This window comes from Rana temporaria, chromosome 10 (assembly GCF_905171775.1).
Source record: "Rana temporaria chromosome 10, aRanTem1.1, whole genome shotgun sequence".
Classification (NCBI taxonomy): domain Eukaryota; kingdom Metazoa; phylum Chordata; class Amphibia; order Anura; family Ranidae; genus Rana; species Rana temporaria.
In genome coordinates, this window is record NC_053498.1 from 115,467,344 (window position 1) to 115,488,268 (window position 20,925).

The 20,925-nt window shown below is 39.1% G+C and overlaps 1 protein-coding gene across 2 annotated transcripts in view; it reads left to right on the plus strand.

Annotated features, from left to right (window-relative positions):
* Positions 1-20,925, plus strand: part of ANKK1 (ankyrin repeat and kinase domain containing 1) — a 95,612-nt gene that overhangs the window by 66,480 nt on the left and 8,207 nt on the right. For both annotated transcript variants that reach the window (XM_040326014.1, XM_040326015.1), the window contains exons 2-5: positions 1,136-1,430; positions 9,787-9,938; positions 14,216-14,265; positions 18,879-19,034. In XM_040326014.1, the coding sequence (XP_040181948.1) occupies positions 1,136-1,430; positions 9,787-9,938; positions 14,216-14,265; positions 18,879-19,034 (653 nt within the window). The remainder of the gene's footprint in view (positions 1-1,135; positions 1,431-9,786; positions 9,939-14,215; positions 14,266-18,878; positions 19,035-20,925) is intronic.

Sequence of the window (20,925 nt, forward strand, 5' to 3'; positions counted from 1 at the left end):
GCAAAAAAAATTTCAAAATTTGACGCGGGAACGACGGCCATACTTTAACATGGCTAGTCTAAATGTAAGCCATTGAAATAGCATGCATAACTTTACGACGGGAAAAGCCGGCGTAAGAGAATGCGACGAGCGGGCGCCGAAGTATTGCATCCTAAGATCCGAAAGGCGTACGAAGCCGTACGCCTGTCGGATCTTAGCCAAATGCCGTCATATCTTTGTTTGAGAATTCTAAATAAAGATACGACGCGGCAAATTTGAAAGTACGCCGGCGTATCAGTAGATACGCCGGCGTACTCTCACTGTGAATCTGGCCCATGGCTCCTAATTGCACTCCAATTCATCCTAAAAGTGTTCAATTCGGTTGAAGTCTGGGCCCTTTAAAGGCCACTTGACTTTTCCACACTAAACACATCAAACACACGTGGAACTGGCTTTGTGCACAGAGGCGCAGTCATGCTGAAACAGAAAGCTGTCTTCCCAAGATTGTTGCTACCTGGTTGGGAGCCCATTAATTGTCAAAAAAATTCCTTCCCCCTTCTATGGAAACACTTAAACTAAATAATTTGGATGTATGTCTGCATACGTTTGACCATATAATGTGCCTATCAAAATCCCAGTGTGTTTTTAAAGGGGAAAATCAAGACCTTGTTTTACAAATGGATATGTTGCAACAGTATTAGTAACAAAAATCTTTTGAAATGATACTTGTGACAACGTTATAAAAAAGAAGACAAATAATTGTTAATTCAACATTCTGATTAATCACTATAAGCAAGCGCTAACTGCAGTTTTGCATTTGGAGATGTGTCTTAAGAGAAACTTAGTGGCATTAGATCACACTTCACTGATTGTTTGACTGCTTCACATGCTGTAGCTTTGGCACTTTGATATTTTAGGTGCTACAGGAGATGTAAAGAGGTTCAAAGGCAAAATGCCAACTTCAAACTTGTCAGAAGGAAGGGCAGAGACCAAAAAAGATTGCAAGTTTATAGTGTGTTTTTACCTCTCTGCTAAAATATATCTCAGGGTAAAGCAGACTACCAGCAATCCATATAAGCACTTAATTATTTTTTGATTGAATTCCCTTATTAGAAAATGTTAACCATGAAATGTTGTTTTAATTCAATTTATGCAGCACAACTTACAACAATCTAATGGAGGAAGCATCTAAGATGGAGAAGATAAAGTTCAGATACGTTGTACAAATTTACGGAATTTGCATTGATCCACTTGGAATCGTAATGGAGTTTATGGAAAATGGATCCCTTGAGAAGCTCATCCCGACACACACCCTCAGCTGGCAGCTCAAGTTTCGTTTCATCCATGAAATAGCGCTAGGAATGAACTTCCTCCATATAATGAACCCACCATTACTCCATTTGGATCTAAAGCCTGGAAATATTCTTCTGGATGAACATTTACATGTTAAGGTAGGTTATTGTCTAAAGCTGATTTAGTTTTTTCTTTAGGATTTAAATATACAAAATACATACACCGTAGACATATTTTCTAAATACATGACAACATTTTATAAATTACTATATACTGTACATCGCAAAAGAACCATGAAGGTGTTTCTTTTTTTTGAAGATGGTATTGGTGATAAAGTGCTATCTCTATATGCAGCTCACTCATTCCTCAACTATACAACTATTACAACTATACTAACTTCAATACACTGACTTTATACCAGCTAAAAAATAAAGTGTGCATTGGCAAAATAAAATATTACATATGTTGTAGGGTGCTCAAAAACATTCATAATGTGTTCACTGAATTTTATGCGTGAGCACTCTGAAAAGAAAACCATGCCTGTTGCTCCTAGCAAAACCCAGCCTGGATGTCACCTCCATTTACAGAATGATAACCCTGATACAATACAGTGCCTTGCAAAAGTATTCACCCCCCTTTGCATTTTTCGTGTTTTGTTGCCTCACAACCTGGAATTAACCTGGATTGTTTGAGGATTTGCATCGTTTAATTTACAGAACATGCCCACAACTTTGAAGATTTTTTTTATTGTGAAGCAAACAACAAATAGGACAAAATAACTGAAAAAGTCAATGTGCATAACTATTCACCCCCTCCTAATGTCAATACTTTGTAGAGCCACCTTTTACGACTATCACAGCTTCAAGTTGCTTTGGATAAGTCTCTATGAGCTTGCCACATCTTACCACTGGGATTTTTGCCCATTCCTCCTTGCAAAACTGCTCCAGCTCCTTCAAGTTGGATAGTTTGCGCTTGTGAACAGCAATATTTAAGTCTGACCACAGATTTTCTATTGGATTGAGGTCTGGGCTTTGACTAGTCCATTTCAACACATTTACATGTTTCCCCTTAAACCACTCAAGTGTTGCTTTAGCAGTGTGTTTGGGGTCATTGTCCTGCTGGAAGGTGAACCTCCGTCCTAGCCTCAAATCACACACAGAATGGTATAGGTTTTGCTCAAGCATATCCCTGTATTTAGCACCATCCATCTTTCCCTCAACTCTGACCAGTTTCCCAGTCCCGACTGCTGAAAACATCATGGTGTTCTTTGGGTGAGGTGATGTGTTGGGTTTGTGCCAGACATAGCGTTTTCTTTGATGGCCAAAAAGTTCAATTTTAGTCTCATCAGACCAGAGCACCTTCCTTCATACACATGCCTTTTTCGCAAACTCAAAATGTGCCATTTTGTTTTTTGCTGAAAGTAATGGATTTCTTCTGGCCACTCTGCCATAAATATAAACATATGAAAGTGACTCAAATAAATACAAGAGAGTGACAAGAATTAAATATATACATGTGAAAAAGTCCTAATCAGGACAACCATAAAGGCCAATAAAATTAGATACGCAGATAAATGAAAGTAGTAGCAAACAGTTCCAATATTGAAGCAGAAAAGGGGGAGAAAACCAGTCAAGTATCAGGGAAAACTGCATTCAGATTCCATACAGCAGGGGATAGATGTGTGAAGGCAAGGATGAAGCCACTATACACCACCACCAAAGTTGTATCCTCTCCAGTGCAAAACAAAATGTTGAGGGGGGACCCTTACCGGATTTGTTGGACCTCAAGTGTAAGGTCTGATGCGCTTTTGCAGATCCAAACCTCTGCAAAGGTTATAGATGGACTCGGACCTCAAGATAACAGTCCGCTCAGGATCTCCTCCACTGGGACCGAACAAGGGGTGATGTCATCTACTCCAGCAAATATGAGTCCGTAGGTCATGGAAAAATTACCAAAGAAGAGGCAGCATGTGTGTTATCTTCTTAAAAACAGGGGGAAGTTTATTTGTAAAGCTCCAATGTATTACATACACACAATCGAAAAAGATAAAAAATTAAAAATAAAGCCAGCATAGCTAAAGATACGAGCGCCCGTGCTTCCGGGGTCACGTGGGAGCATGGTGACGTTACTGCGTAGCACCGCCCTGACCAGTTTCGACAGAATTGTCGTTTTCAAATAAGCCCTTTAAAAACGACAATTCTGTCAAAACTGGTCAGGGCGGTGCTACGCAGTGACCAGTGATGTGATGTGACTTTAAACAAAGTCATATCACACAGTGATGAGCAATAAAGTCACCAGTGATGTGACTTTAAACAAAGTCATATCACACAGTGATGGGCAATATTTTAAACAATTTTTGCTCAGCAGTGCCATACAGTGAAACTACAGTCCAATTTCTTCTAAAGTGTTTTTGCAGAAAAATCAAGCAAGACTATGCTCCCACCTATGATAACAATAGAATAGAACATGCTTTGTTACCATGGAAATTGACAATTCTTAATTTTCTTTTGCTTCACTACAGTTCCATTACATTCTTTAAGCCCTAAATCATGTCAGTGTTGAAATCATGCAGTCTTCTCCTCCATAACATTTCTACAACATGCTCCTTTTTAACCACTTCCCGACGGCCGTACGACTATTGACGGCCGCAGGGTGGTTCTACTTCTCTGAGGCGCCGTCAATTGATGTCCGCCCCTTTCCACGTTCCCCGCGTGCGCTCCCGAGCGCGCAGCCGGGAACTGCTGTGCTGGCCGTGTCCCTTGGACACAGCCAATCACAGATCGCCGTGAACGGCCAATCGGAGTGGCCGTTTGCTAGGCGATCTGTGCGGCCAATGAGAGATGATCTCATATGTTTACATATGAGATCATTTCTCATTGCCGGCTCTCACAGACAGCGGTGCTGTCAGGGAGAGAGGAGACCGATCTGTGTCTCTTGTACATAGAGACACAGATCGGTCACCCCCCCTCCCCCCCCACAGTTAGAACACTATATAGGGAACACACATTTAACCCCTTCCTCACCCCCTAGTGTTAACCCCTTCCCTGCCAGTCACATTTATACAGTAATTAGTGCATTTTTATAGCACTGATTGCAGTATAAATGTGAATGGTGCCAAAAATGTGTCAAAAGTGTCCGATGTGTCCACCATAATGTCGCAGTCGCAATAAAAATCGCAGATCGCCGTCATTACTAGTAAAAAATAATAATAATAATTGTAGGCGCTATAACTTTTGCGCAAACCAGTCGCTTATTGCGATTTTTTTTTTACTAAAAATATGTAGAATACGTATCGGCCTAGACTGAGGATAAAAAAAAAAAAAAATAAAAAAAAAAATTGAGCTATTTATTATAGAAACAAGTAAAAATTATTATTTTTTTTATAAAATTGTCGCTCTATTTTTGTTTATAGCGCAAAAAAAAAAAAAAAACGTAGAGGTGATCAAATACCACCAAAAGAAAGCTCTATTTGTGGGAAAAAAAGGACGCCAATTTTGTTTGAGAGCCACGTCGCACGACCGCGTAATTGTCAGTTAAAGCGACGCAGTGCCGAATCGCAAAAAGTCCTCTGGGCAGGAAGGGGGTTTAAGTGCCCAGTAAGGAAGTGGTTAATCAATGAAACCACCAAGCTACCTATTCATGCTCTTGTTATCTCTAACCTCAACTATTGCAACTCCCTTCTCATTAACCTACTTATACACAGCATTGTTGCCAACCTTCAGTATTTTTACTGGCAGCCAGTAAAAAATTGTCACTTTTCTCCTGCCAGTAAATGTCAGTAAAAGGAAAAGGTTGCCAGTAAAAAGTTTGGCTGAGTGCCTACTACAGTGTGTCCAGGCGGTGCCAACAGGGGAAAAGCCTGGTGGAGGTGCTATCTGAGCATGTTGTGTGATGTCATGGTGCAAGGGAGTGGAGCCAAGTGTGTGGGTCTGCGGGACGAAAGCAGGACTGTCAGTGCTGTTTGGACTGGAGGGGACAGAAGAGACCGCCTGACATGGAGAAAGACTGTCACTGTGACCCAGGTGGGTAAGTGTCGTGTCAATGAGATGTCATCATCATTGCTTCCAAGCATGCATCGACTTAATTCTGAGCATGCACGGGTTTGGAACTGATGCTTTTGCGTACTAACCATCGGTTTTGACCTATCGGTTATCAGTCCATCAGTTCAATTTTAAAGCAAGTTCTATTTTTTTTGACTGAAGGATAACTGACTGATGGCGCCTACACACCATCGGTTTGGACCGATGAAACGGACCTTCAGTCCGTTTTCATCAGTTTGGACTGATCGTGTGTACAGGGCCTAATGAGCAGGGCCCTCCTAACCCTTTTGTCTTAAATTATATTGTAACTGTTCTGTCTCCCTTTATATTGTAAAGTGCTGAGCAAACTCTTGGCACTATAAAAATCCTGTATAGAAAAAATAATAATAATAACCAATAAATATATAACTAAAGAAATACAAGCATCCCCTGAATAAATAATAATACCTTTCTGAATACTAATTAATGCATTATGGGGAACCACTGAAATATATGACGCATCATAATTTTTCAATCTCACAATTTTAAAGAGGCACTAAACCCTTCTGTTCTCCTATACCCCAAGGACAGTGCCATCTTAGCCTCTGTTAAGATCTGTAGTTGCCTGACCAGCTATGGCATCAGCCATTTGAAGTCTTGAAAGAAAGAAGGAGAGGTGGCATGAATACATCTGAGGCATGCCTTGAATGTAGCATAAGCTAGCATAAGCTAGAAGGCATAATGTAAATGAAAACAATGCATAACACCACATTGGTATTTTGTTTACATTTTTTATTAATGATTATTGAACATTTCTAGATTGAGCTTTTGGGTAAACAGTTACATGGGTGGGTTTATTTCTGCTTTAAATTGATATTTAAAATCAACCTCTTATATATCAGTTAATTAGCCTTCTATATAGCAAAAATGCACAGAAATACAACAAGATTCGTAGATTACAACTTACAATGCAGTTGTCTTGTTTCCAAAGACTTGGTCTTGTTACTCTGTCTTATTTTACAGGCAAATATCCTAGGAATGACATTGAGGAGTATCATATTGACAGATAATACGTTTGCATTTTTTAGTTTACATGTACATGCTAGTCCCCCAGACTACAGCAGTGACATATAATTTTAGCCATACTCACATGGGATATGATGATCCACAAAGCTTTGCCCTGTATTATGTTGCACATATTTATGAGGGCAGAACTATGCTTTAGAAGATTTGCATTGTAAAATTAAATTAGTTTTTTTATCAATACATGTAATCGTTACTACAATTTAAAGTAAAGTTATTAGAGGGGTCTTTTTTGCATACTTTCATGCTTATTAGATACAAAAATACGAAGGACAATATTTAAAATATATTATGCAGTAACCCAAGCAACAAATTAATCTTTTTTATTCTCAAGTCAGATTGCTGAATTATTAATACTAAAAGTTTTCTTTATTGGTTACTGCATTTAATAGTTTTCTATTTTGATTAAGCCTGTTTATACATTGTACTGTCATCTCACAATCTGCTACACCTATTAGTAATTACAAGAGTTGATGTCCATGTTGTATTTTAAGCCTGAGTTTAGTAATAAAAAAAGGAACCTATGATTCGCACTCATCTAGAGTATTGACTTTGGCAGCCTTTTCCACCCACCTCCTCCATTCATACAAGCAATTCAGTCTATGAATTGAGGAGGCAGACCTTTCATTCATCCACCTATTAGTCTCCTACTCAAATTGTTTTTCATTCATTAAAGTTATAGTACAGTTAGACATAGTCAGCTTTCTTGATGACTGCAAATCACAAGTCCCCTGACTCTATTTATTCCTGTCAAACTTTTGGCGGAGGGTGGAAGAGCTTGTAGGAAGAAGATTTCAACTAAACGAGAAGCCAGCAGCATAAGGGACTTATTGGATTTGGAGTCATGTCCCTTGTGCTGTTTTTTATTTATTTTTTTATGCTAAACTTAGACTTTAAACTACAGACATCCCTTTGGTTCTTTTAGAGGTATGGCTTTGCCTCTTAGTACCAGTTAAGGGAACTCTTAAGGTGTCAGCATACCATGACATTTTGGACAATTTCACGCTCCCAACTTTGTGGGAACAGTTTAGGAATGGCCCCTTTCTGTTCCAACATGACTGTGCACTAGTCTGTGAACCAGAGTCCTGATCCCGACCCGTTAGACCTCCTTTTGGATGAATTAGAACAGCAAGCCAGGCCTTCTTGTCCACATCAGTGCCTGATATTACAAATGCGCTTCTGGAATAATGGTCAAATATTACCATAGACACATTCTTAAACCTTGTGGACAGCCTTCCCAGAAGAGTTGGAGCTGTTATAGCTGCAAAAAGTATGCCAACTCAATATTGAATGGATATATGGACTAAAACTGGGATGCCATTAAAGTTCATGTGCGTGTAAAGGCAGGTGTTTCGATTGGTAATATAATGTATATTGTTAAACACATGCTTTTGTTAAAATGTTGTGAATCATGTCCCTCCCAGGGAATAATTTCTCTTTCAAGAGCCATATATACCTGACCCTAACTCTAATGCACTTCTTTGTACAATATGTTTGGTTTGGAACACTTGTCTTTTTGACATGACTGGGTGAGTGTGCATCTCAGAAGTACATACTTGAGGCTTTGTTTATTTCTTTGATACAAGTTAATATTTTGTATACTACTGCATGACCTTCTGATATGTTCATCAATCAGCATTATATACTTTACGTTTTGGGATTATAAAATGCAGCAGTTTTTTTATCTTTTTCCTCACACAAATAGAGATTTATTTTGGTGGTATTTAATCACTGCTGGGATTTTTTTTTTTACAAAAAAAAAGAAAAAAGACTGAACATTTTGAAAAAATAAAGTTTCTCTTAGTTTCTGTCAGTACATGTTGTTAGTAATTTTCCTCCTTCACTCATGCCATTCCATGAGTGTGCGCAATTTTAAAGCATGACATGTTTGGTATATATTTACTCAGCATAACATAATCTTTGACATTATAAAAAAAAATTGGTCTAACTTTACTGTTTTGTTATTTTTTAATTCATGAAACCGTTTTTTTCCCAAAAAAGGCGTTTGAAAAATTATTGGCCAAATACTGTGTGAGATATAAATTTGCAATGACCGCCATTTTATTTCATAGGGTGCCTGCTAAAAAAATATATACAGTATAGTGTTTGGGGATTTTGAGTAATTTTCTAGCAACAAAAATTATGATTTTTTCATGTAGGAGAGGAGTGCCAGAATAGGCCCGGTATGGAAGTGGTTAAAGTCCCACAAAAAAACCCTCCCCTTTACACTGAATAGCTTTCAGTCAGAAAAAAATAGTTGCTTATCACTGCAAAATTCACAGTTATAAATAATCAGTGTGTAAAATAAAATCTTGATCACCTCCCTAGAGTAATGCAATGTTACTATGGTAACATTGTATGGCTCTGATCACAGTTTTTTTACATATTGTCACCAGTCTGTGTCCCTAATCACTGCCAAACCAGTTATATGATGACGTTGTACTGCACTGGTGACAGTATGAAAAAAATAAAAGATATATATTTTAAAAATTTCTTATCTTTAAAAAAATTGTGGCACAAATTTAAACTTTAAAAAACTTGCCACGCCTCTTACTAAATACCCTGGACTGTCTACCTTTCAAAAATGGTTTATTTGGCGTATATTTGTACTGTCCTGGCATTTCCAGCCCTCAAAAATTAAGATATGTCGTCAGTACATCAGGATTGATCGATTTTCATATATATATATATATATATAAATAGTTTGTGGATGCTATAACTTTCCTACAAACTAAATAATATACACTGATGTAGGTTATTTTTTTCACCAAAGAAATGTAGCAGTATACATTTCTGCCTAATTTTATGAAGAAATATTATTTATTTAAAAAATGTTATAACAGGAACTAAGAATTTTATATTTTTTTTCAGAATGTTAATATTTTTTTGTTTATTTAGCAAAATAATAAAAAAAAACACTGAAAGAACGCTCTATTTTGTGTCATTCAAAATGTGACAGCACTGAAAGCTGAAAATTGTCCTAGACAGGAAGGGGAAGAAAGTGCCTGGTATTGAAGCGCTAAATTTTTTATGCCTTGTTTATCATATATTATACCATAGCCACAAAAGTAAAAAAAGTGTGTAGTTATATCTTATCATTAGTTACGGTAAGTAAACAATATTTTGCTTAAAGATACAGGACCTGATCCTACAACATTTAGAAGGGGTACGTCAACAATGCCAGCTGTCATATTTTGACGCTGCATGTTTCATTTATCATATAGTGTCGTTCGGTTAAAACTGAATAAGTATTTACTGTAGAAATGATATCATAAAATGAAGTAGTGGGCAAAGATATTTTTGTGCATTAACACAGAGGTTTTTGAAAAGGCTATACCGTAGATGTTTATTTTTAGAAAGCATGCACTTAAAACATACAATATTCATCTTTAATGTATTTGTTTTGTTTCAGATTTCAGACTTTGGCCTCTCTAAATGGAAAGAAAACTCGACCCGAAAGGAATACATAGAAAGATCAGCAATCAAAGGAACTCTGAATTATATCCCTCCAGAAATGTTTCTTCAAAGCAGCCAAGTAATGGGGACCAAATATGATGTGTACAGGTATGATGACAAATGTACATAATTTCACTGACTACACAAAGGGCTTCAATGAGACCATTCATTATAACTCCAAATAAATGGATACAATGGCCAACTAAATTCCAGGATATATTACCATACTGCCTGTGCTATACTCATACGCAAGTCATCTGTGATGTATTCTATATTTGTAGTGATAGGCCTCGTACACACGACCAAGGAACTTGTCCTAAATGAAACATCGTTTTCCTCGACGAGTTCCTTGTCAGGCTTGTCGAGAATCTTGTCAAGCTTTCTTTGCGTACACACTGTCAGGACAAAATCTCGTCGTTCTCAAATGCGGTGACGTACAACACGTACGACGGCACTATAAAGGGGAAGTTTGATTCCACTGGCGCCACCCTTGGGGCTGTTTTTGCTAATCTCATGTTACTGCGTGTTAAGTAAAAGTTTGGTGAGAGACGATTTGCGCTTTTCAGTCTGTTACAGCGTGATGAATGTGCTATCTCCATTACAAACCCTACTTTTCCCGAAGGCACGCTCCCATCTCATACTTTATTCTGAGCATACGCAGGTTTCTAAGCATACACACAAACGTGTTCCTCGTCGTAAACCAGCCCGACGAGAAACACGACGAGGAAATTGAGACAACAGTTTTCTCAACGAAAAACATACACACGACCGTTTTCCTCTGCAAAAAAGCTCTGCCACCAAGTTTCTTGATGGATTCTGTCGAGGAAAATGGTCGTGTGTACGAGGCCATAGTGTACTTGTCTCTAATTGGGAGATGGAATCTTAGGAATAATACATTTTGCTTTTTAACCACTTGCCAACTGTATAAGGCTCCATGCACACTAGCAGCTCCTAAACATTTTCCCAAAGCTCCTAAACTCAACTCCATAAAAGTCTATGGGGGTTATTTACTAAAGCCAAATACACTTTGCACTACAAGTGCACTGAAAGTGCACTTGAAAGTAAAGTTGCTGTAACTCTAAGAGGGAGATGCAGGGAAAATAAAAAACATTTTAGCTTGAACATGATTGGATGATAAAATCAGCAGAGCTTCTCCTCATTTTAAGATCTACCCCTTAGATTTAGAGCGACTGCACTTCCAAGTGCACTTTCAGTGCACTTGTAGTGCAAATTGGATTTGCCTTTCGTAAATAACCCCGTATGTGTAGGCTTTTGGGATAATTTAGGGGCTGCTGAGGTTAGAGGAGGTTCAACCTCCCCTAACCTCCCTCTCCTGAACGTGGAAGAATCACATTCAGGATAGGAACGTTTTGACCGCCAGCTGCAAAACATGTAAAATCGTGCCGCAATTTTGCAGCGTTTTGCATTTTCCCATGGCTGGCAGTCTAAGTAGTTCAAGTACATTAAACCTAACACACATATATGTAGGATGGCTGCGTCAGATCACACACTGGGTGCATGATCTGACACTTCCAAGTGAGAACACGTGTGCGCGCCACTTAAAACTCAGCTGTGCCGTTATTAAACACAGAAGATGTCAATCCGCTGGTGTTGGTCAATGGATTACCGCCATCACCCAGCAATCATCATGAATTTTCACAGGACAGAGCCTCTGTAAACAAGACTAAAGCCTCATACACACGCTCGGTTTTCCGAGTAAACCGCGCGTGTGTACGAGGCTTCCAGGTTTCTGTTTGGGAAATCTGGCCAGAATCTCAACGAGAAAAATAGAGATTCTGCTCTCTATTTTCTCGTCTGGATTCTTGTCGGCCTGTTTCCCGACGAGAAACCCGACAGTGTGTATACTTACCTGTCGCCGTGAAAACCTGTGCATGCTCGAAATGACTTTGACGCATGTGCGGTAGCTTCCACGCCATAGGTAATGTGAAGCAAGATAGCGGCGACGCCATCGAATGTGACGAGCGCATGCTCGTCGTACGCAATGACGTCACCACGTTCTTGCCTTTCAAAAGAACTGCGGTTCTTTTGAAAGGACTGTGTGTACACTCAGGCAGCAGTTTTTCAGTGGGGAAGTAATAGATTTTCTTTCCCTGCAAAGCACCTAACACAGTACACCAAAATACTGGCTAGGCACACATTTAACCCTTTGATTGCCCTAGATGTTTAACCCTTTACCAGTGTTATTAGTACAGTGACAGTAAGTAAGTGTCGGAATGTCCACTGCAATATTGGAGTCCTGCTATAAGTCGCTGATCGCCACCATTACTAATAAAATAAATAAATAAAAATTCAAGCATATATGCCATAGTTTGTAGACGCTGTAATATTTGCGCAAACTAATCTATATACGCTTATTGGGATTATTTTTTTTTACCAAAAACATGTAGCAGAATACATATTGGCCTAAATTTATCATGAAATTAGATTTTTTTTAAATTTTTACATTATATGTTTTATAACAGAAAGTAAAAAATATTGTTTTGTTTATTTTTTTTCAAAATTGATGGTCTTTTTTTGTTTATAGTGCAAAAAAAATGCAATGGTGATCAAATACCACCAACAGAAAGCCTTATTTGTGGAAAAAAGAACACACACTTTGTTTGGGTACAGCGTTGCATGACCGTGCAATTGTCAATTAAAGTAGCACAGTGCTGTATTGCCAAAAAAATGGCCTGGTCATGAAGAGGGGTAAATCTTCTGCAGGTCAAATGTTTAAACTAGTTAGTTAGGGCAGGTGTGCCCAACCAGTGGCCCGGGGGCCACACGTGGCCCGCGGAGCCCTCTGATGTTGCCCACAACCTCCTGCTTTGGGATGGAATAAAATAGAATAGGATACTGTTTTTAAAGGTAAGTTTTTATTACTAAAATCACATTGTATATATGGGCATATCTGTTCTGCAGGGGTTACTGGGCTGCTTTCAAACGGATCTATATTACCTGCGAGTTTGGTGTGCAGAGAGTAGAGTGGGCTCTATAGAGCCGAGTGGGCTGCCATCCACCCACTCCACTCATTGTGGCCCGCGACTGGTTACCAAGTCGCTTTAGTGGCCCTTGCTCTTCAAAAGGTTGGGCACCCCTGACTTAGGGAGCCATAAACAATTATCTTTATATACCACACAGTTACCTTCACACTGCAATCTGCATTTTACTGACCATTTCCGTTATGAAACCTGCAGTATGTCATGGAGAGAACTCATTGATGGGAGGAGAGCCTGGTCACATGACTTTGACAGATCATGCAACTGGGCTTTTAACTCCATTCATTTTTATGTGGCCCCAATGGCTTTAGATCCACATGAGCCCTGCTCTGTACTACAACTGCACTGCAACGTTCCAAACACTGCACACCCAGTCAGCACAAGAGACAAAAAGGTAAAAAGCCACTGTCAACCCCCGCTGTGGCATGATTTTTGTTCTGTGGGTCACTCTGGCACTGCCTGTGTATGTGTGGCACTCAAAACCCTATATGTACAGTTTCAGTACTGTACAGAGGGGAGGCGTGACTTCTATGAGACTCTATGGGGAAACTATAGAACTGGGAGTGTGTCAGCGTGGCTTGGAGACACTTTCAAAATGAAGGTAAAGGAAGATATAAAAAAAAACAGCAAATAAATGGGAGTTAAATTATTATTATTATTATGTTATATTTAAAAAAGAATATAATTTAAGGGTTTATCCAGACTTTCTATATTAAAGTGGTTGTAAAGGCACTGAAAGTAAAAAAGAAGAGTCTTATGCTGCGTACACACAAGCGGAATTTCTGATGAAAAAAGTCAGATGGACTTTTTTCATCGGAAATTCTGATCGTGTGTGGGCCCCATTGGACTTTTTTCCATTGGTGTTCAGAAATAGAACATGCTTTATTTTTTTTCAGATGAAAAAAAAAAACGATAGGAAATTCCCATCGTCTGTGTGCAACTCCGACGGAGAAAAGCCCCACGCATGCTCCGAATCAAGTCAACGCATGCTCGAAAGCATTGAATTACATTTTTCTCGGCTCGTCGTAGTGTTTTACGTCACCGCGTTTTGGACGGTCAGAATTTGGTCTGACAGCAAGACAGCTTGAATGGAATTCCGACGAAAAATTCCATCGGATTTTAGGCCATCGGAAATTCCGATCGTGTGTACGAGGCATTGGTTCATAAGAATTAGCACTTAAGAATTAGAATTCTGGATTATGTTCATTCCTTTCACATCTACAACGTATACCTGTTCAAAATGATCTTAGAACCATCAGTTGGTCATTTCCATGCCTGAAATTGAATTATTGAACTGCACTGAAAAGGGTCAGGATTGCCAAGAAAAAAAAGCTACTGAAGTTGTCATACCTGGCACCAATATTGTCGTTTTCTTTCATCTTGCAGCTACTCCATTGTTATCTGGGAGCTTTTGACTCAGAAGAAACCATTTGTAGGTAAACATGCTTTTCATTCCTTTTGTGTCAAACACATATTTCTACAATGCACTGTAAGTGGAGCACAGAGTGCACATAAATGTATGTATGAATGACAACATGAGATTCAATAGCTGGCAAGCAAACAAAAGAGTAAGAAAATGCTGTCTGAAATGAAGTAAACGGATATGTTATTGTATGGTATTGTAATGTAGACAACAGAAGGTGAAAGTGATAGTGGGTTTGTATTTAGCCATGGTTATTGTGGCAATTTGCCAAGAAATTTGTTTTTAAGATTATCCTTAAAGTTAGCTTTTATTTTCCTTATACTTTGTGGCTTTGCAATAAGTTGTAGGCATGTTTTCATCCTTGTTAGTGATATTTTAAATAAAAAAAACAAAAACAAAAATGTTTTTCTCTTATCAAATATAATATAACAAGCAAACATTTCACAAGACCATTATATAGATAATAAAATAAAAATGTTATTGTGTTTACAAAATATTAAAAACAACAACATTAAGGTATAGTTTTAAAATCATCAAAGAAAATCCATGCGGCTTGAAAACGGCAGCAGTAAATTCAGCTCTACATGTTTCACCAGAATATGGCTTCTTCAGGAGTCTTAGGAATACTGCAATAAATGTGACTATGAATAAAACATACAATTAATGAGTTAAGAAAAACAAAACATAATACAAAAGTAAAGAATAACAGTAAAAGATGTGTACAATATATTAAAAAAAGCCGGCATAAAATAACGCCTAGGCGAACACAGGGCTTCCGGGGTCACGTGAGTGCGTAGTGACGTCAGTACGTAGCACGGCCCTGACATGTTTCATCACACTTGACATTCTCAAAGGGCCCATCTGGTAAGGTTACCCATTGCCTTTGGTGTTCATCACGGAAAAAAGATTATTCTGCGGTGTCGGTGGATACACATCTATTTCTTCAATCACAACTTATTCAATGTATTCACACACCATCTTGTTTTCCTAATTCTTTGGAATTGGACGCTTTGTATTAATATATTTTCCCATTTTTTCGTTGACATTTTTTTCACTTTGTATACACTAATTATTTTTTCCTCATTTTTATTCATCTATTGCATACCAGTGTGAACTTTGGACTTATAGATTTAATTTCTATTTTATATTCATTTTGGTTTATGCTTTTCATTAGTCCTTTACATTTGATTATGTAGGTGATTTCAACCAGCATTCTTATTTTTGTTGGATACACTGTTTATTTTGGTGCACTACAGATTTCAGACTTTTGCACAGGATTTATTCACAGGTTGTTTTAGCGTGAGTATTTTCTCTTACACACATTTTTTTTTTCCTTCTTTCTTCTTATTTTATTTTTATTTTATTTTTTTGGTTTTGTTTTACTTTACTCTTAAATTATATGTTTTATCCAGTGACATTTATTGTAGTTGTAAGAAAATGTACAGAAATATCAGGCGCAGCTTATCTATGTACAGCTCTGCGCTTTAGGATAAACACACTCAAATTGTCCAACGTCAATGACCCAATACCATGGATCGAAAAGCTGCTGCTAAAAAAACAGTCCAAAAGTGAATAAGGCAGAAATGAAAAAATTACTCCCAATGAGTCCAATGCAGTCCTGCAGCAGCGCTGCAAACTCTACGTTTGTTGTGATCCTATACAGTGTAGAGGTAGAAAAGATGTGCTCCAATCACCAGTTGTTGTTCTCCACGTGGGGGATAGGAAACCCCTTCAGGGGATGCACTTACCAGATGACTGATAAGAAACAGCATATAATCCACCTCGCTAGTAATCGTCAGACTTTCACCATAATGATATTCAGCATGTATGAGGAGAAAGAAAACTCATATAGAGTAGTACCGTTTGGATGATTTATTGAAAAACACTCCCCCAAATATAAATTCCCCTTCAATAGTATGCGTACCACATAAATGAAAAAACAGGCATGTAATGTAAAACGTTTGCCTCACGATTATTGACCCTGAAGACCGCTCTATCTCGTTTCCTTGCGGCGGCTTCCTGGTTCCTTCCTCGTGGAGCGCAAGCGTCACTTCCGGTTTGTTGTGTATGGAGAGTCACGCCCTGACGCGTTTCGTCACTTCCGGACTTCAACTGAGGGCTGCCTTATTCACATTTATTGTAGTATTCGTAACACTCCTGGAAAAGCCATATTCTGGTAAGACATGTAGAGCTGAATTTACTGCTGCCGTGTTCAAGTCGCATAGATTTTCTGTGATGGTTTTAAAATGATACCTTGATGGCGTTGTTTTTAATATTTTGTAAACACAATAAAATTATTATTGTAATACACAGTATGCTTGGCACCTTAAAAATCCCTAATTTTACTTTTTCTATTTGTTTTGTTTGGGATGTGGTGCCCTTGATCCCCTGACACCTGGTATCTCTTATATTATACTTCTCTTATAAGTTATATACACTAAACAGCCATAACATTAAGGCCCCATACACACGGGAGGATTTATCCGTGGATACGGTCCAGCGGACCGTTTCCACGGATAAATCCTCTCGAGCATTTCCGCGGATTTCCATCCGATGGAGTGTACTCACCATCGAATCGAAATCCGCGCCGAAATCCTCTGGCGATGACGTGTCGCGCCGTCGCCGCGATTATGACGCGGCGACGTGCGCGACGCTGTCATATAAGGAATTCCACGCATGTGTCGAATCATTGCGACGCATGCGGGGGATCCCTTTGGACGGATGGATCCGGTGAGTCTGTACAGACCAGCGGATCCATCCGTTGGGATGGATTCCAGCGGATAGATTTGAAAGCATGTCATCAAATATTTATCCGCTAGAAATCCATCCCAGGGGATAAATATCCGCGGAAACAGATCCGCTGGAGTGTACACACCATAGGATCTATCCGCTGAAACCCATTCGCTGGGATTTTTCAGCGGATGGATTCTATCGTGTGTATGGGGCCTAAGATGACTCACCAAAAATTGGGAAGATCTTTTTTTTGCCCCACAAAAATCCTGACCCATTTTGGCGTGGGCACCACTAGACATCTGAAGGTATGCTGTGGTATCTGGCACCAAGACACCAGTAGAACATTCTTTGAGTCCTGTAAGTTGCAAGGTCCGACCTCCATGGATTGTACTTGTTTTTCCAGCACATTCCAAAGGTGCTGAATGAATAGAGATTTGGATAATTTGGAGGCCAAGTCAACACTTCAAACTTGTTGTTACGTTCCTCAAATGATTCTTGAACCATTTTTGCAATGTTGCAGGATGCTTTATTCTGCTGAAAGAGGCCACTGACATCAGAGAACACTGTTTCGGTGAAATTATGTACTTGGTCAAGTATGTAGGTACTGTAGGTGGTATTCATCAAAGTAACATCTACATTAATGGCAAGACCATGATTCCCCAGTAGGACATTTCCTAAAGCATCACACTGCCTCTACTGGCTTGTCTTCTTTCTATACTGCATCCTGGTGCCATATCTTCCCTAGTTATGTAACACATATGCACCTGGTCAACCACATGATGTAAAGAAAAGTTTTTCATCAGACCAGATTACTTTCTCCCATTTCTCCATGGTCCAGTTGTCATGCTCATGTGCCGATTATAGGCGCTTTTGGCTGTGGATGTGGGTTAGCATAGGCACCCTGCCTGGTTTGCAACTATACAGCCCTATAAACAACAAACTGCAATGCCCATTGTTTTCTGCTTTCAACGCATCAACTTAATGGAAAAAAGTTTACTTGTTGCCTTTATCCACCAACTTTCAAATGACATTGAACAGACATAATAAATGTTATTTACTTTGCCTATCATTGATCTTAATGTTATGGCTGATCAGTGTATATTTCAAAGATAAAAAAAACATCATTACAAAATACCTACTGACACATGGCATTCTTTGATTCTTTCTTTCCCGCAGTCACATTCTATTTCTTGAATAGAAGGGTCTACCTGGTAAAATCGCATTATCGGTCACAGTTTTGTAAAAAAAAAGTCAAACTAAAGAGAAATGCAGTCAAGAATCATGTAAGCAGGAGATTACCAGGGTAGTTCCTTGGATTGTCTCTGTCTTTGTGAGGTATGGCAGCTGAAATATCCTCAGAATCTGAAATACATCCAGGAGTGTTGGATGTCAGTCCCTTTGCTGCATGCTATGTTTCCATCCAGTAGCCCCTACCTCACTACAGGAAGGAAGTTGTGTACTTCACCCCTTTAATCTTTTTGATATATATTCATAGGAAATGCACTAAGGAGCCACCATACTAGCATTGTCTGTACTGGCATAGCAGATTCCATAAGATATCAGCTGTTTGCAAGTGCATACCTCTCTTGTGAAATCACAACTTTAATCACATTATATCCTGGTTAATTGAAGGAGCATCAAGGTTGTAGCTGGGTCCATTACACATTCCCATGCCCTAGGCCCCTGTTTTTGTTTTCTTTGTTGATGATCCTGCTTTGTGCTAAAGACACTTAATTTGCCATTGTTATTGAATGCAGTGCTGATCAATGTTAGCCCATAGTATTGATCATCTTCTTTTGCAGGCAATCTTTTGTGGTCTTTTCTTTTGTAGCGAAAGTTTCACTTTAATGGCTTACGTTTAGTGATAATACATAGGAATCTCATTTTCTTTAGGTAACAGCATGATGACTGTCATTGTGAAAGTGGCAGGTGGGCAGAGACCTCCATTAGAGGATATTTCTGAGGATGGACCTGTGGAATGTCAACAGATAATTGACCTGATGCAGAGATGTTGGAATCAAAACCCCAATAAAAGACCAAGTTTCTCTGGTAAGAAGTTTGTGCCAATCATACAAAATGCTTTGTAAGATCAGTTGACCTTTTCAATTTCATACTGTTAGGCCTTGTACACACGGTCGGACCAAACCGACGTGACTGGTCCGTCGGACCTATTTCATCGGTTCACCTCTGAAGTGGCCGTACGGCCTGATATGCGTACACACCGTCAGTCCAAAATCCGATCGGGTCAGAACGCGGTGACGTCAAACACACGACGTGCTGAATAAAACGAAGTTCAATGTTTCCAAGCATGCGTCGACTTGATTCTGAGCATGAACGGGTTTTAAACCGATGCTTTTCTGTACTAACCATCGTTTTGGTCCGATCGGGCAGCGGTCCATCAGTTCGGTTTTGAAGCATGTTTTGAAATTTTGGACCGAAAGAAAACAGACCGATGGCCTATACACACGGTAGGTTTGGTCCGATGAAACTGAACTTCGGTTCATTCTCATCGGTTCGGTCCGACCGTGTGTACGGGGCCTAAGAGGTGTCAGAAAAGGAATGCAAACATCTAAATGCACCGATAAAATAAATACTGTATAAGGGGCCTGTTTTACTTATCAACAAAATAGTATTACTCTCCATCCAGTACTGAGATTTTTCATAGCACTGACAAATAGCACACCCCTGTCTGTCAGGGAAGAAGACCTGATTGTTCTGCTGCAAATAAGTAACAGCTACAGGTCTTGCCCATCTTTCAGTCTAAACTCTGCTATACAGTAAATGCAAATAAATAATTGATACAAAGTCAAATTTAGGCAGGCCATAGAAATGTGCATGAAGAATTATGGGGCCCCTTACACAGCTTCAGGCATGGGCCCTCCTGGAGCAGAGAACCAGGGGGGGGTGCTATCGCCTGAAATTGAGAAGCGGGGGGGCTTTACAAAAAAACAAGAAATAAAGAGAAAAATATATAAAAATAAAAAAATAAATAAAAAATATATAAACAAAAATAAACATTTATTTAAAAATAAAAAAAGGGGGTTTGCCACATGGGGCCCTGGGGACCTCTGAGCCCTTTAATAAATAAATATATATATATATATATATATATATATGAAAAAAGGAAGAAAAAAAAGAAGAAAGAAAAAAAAAGGGGGTTGCCATCCGGTGCCCTGGGGACCTCTGGGCCCTTTAATAATAATAATAATAATAATAATAAAATATATAAATATATATATATATATCTATATATAAATAAATAAAAAATAAAATAAATTAAAAAAAGGGGAGTTGCCATCTGGGGCCCTGTGGGCCTCCGGGCCCCTGGGAACCTCCGGACCCTTTTTTTTATAAAGGGGGTTGCCATCCGGGCCCTGGAGACCTCGGGGCCCCTTACAGGTGTACTGCCTGTACCCCCCTGATGGCGGCCCTGATGGCGGGCCGTACTACATATCTAGACCTCCTTCATTTAAAAGTGGGTGTAAACCTTAGACATGAAATATGAACAAAGCATAGCCCTCTATAATATATGCTTGTGTCAATCCAGAGCATTAAGTGTCATTTCTGTCTGATGCATTATTTCTCTGCTATCAGCATGAATCACTTCTGACAAGTTTTCCTGACACCAAGAGGAAAATGGTGACAGGGGAGGGAGCTCCATCTGATTTACAGCTTCAGTTCTGTTCCTGTGTGCTGTGTGAAGGGGGTGGGGTGTGTTCCTTACCTCAAATAAGCTCTCAGAGTTCTCCTCACTGAGCTCTACAGAATATAACGTCAGCTCTCTGCCTGCTTTTTTCTGACAGCTAAGAAAAGCTTTATAAGTTATGGAGTTTGAATGGATGTAGAGAAGAAAAGACTGCAGATAGACAGTGACACCTTAGGTAGGAGGATGTATTTCATTTCTGTGTATCATCTGTTGCCAGTAACTTCACTGGGTATA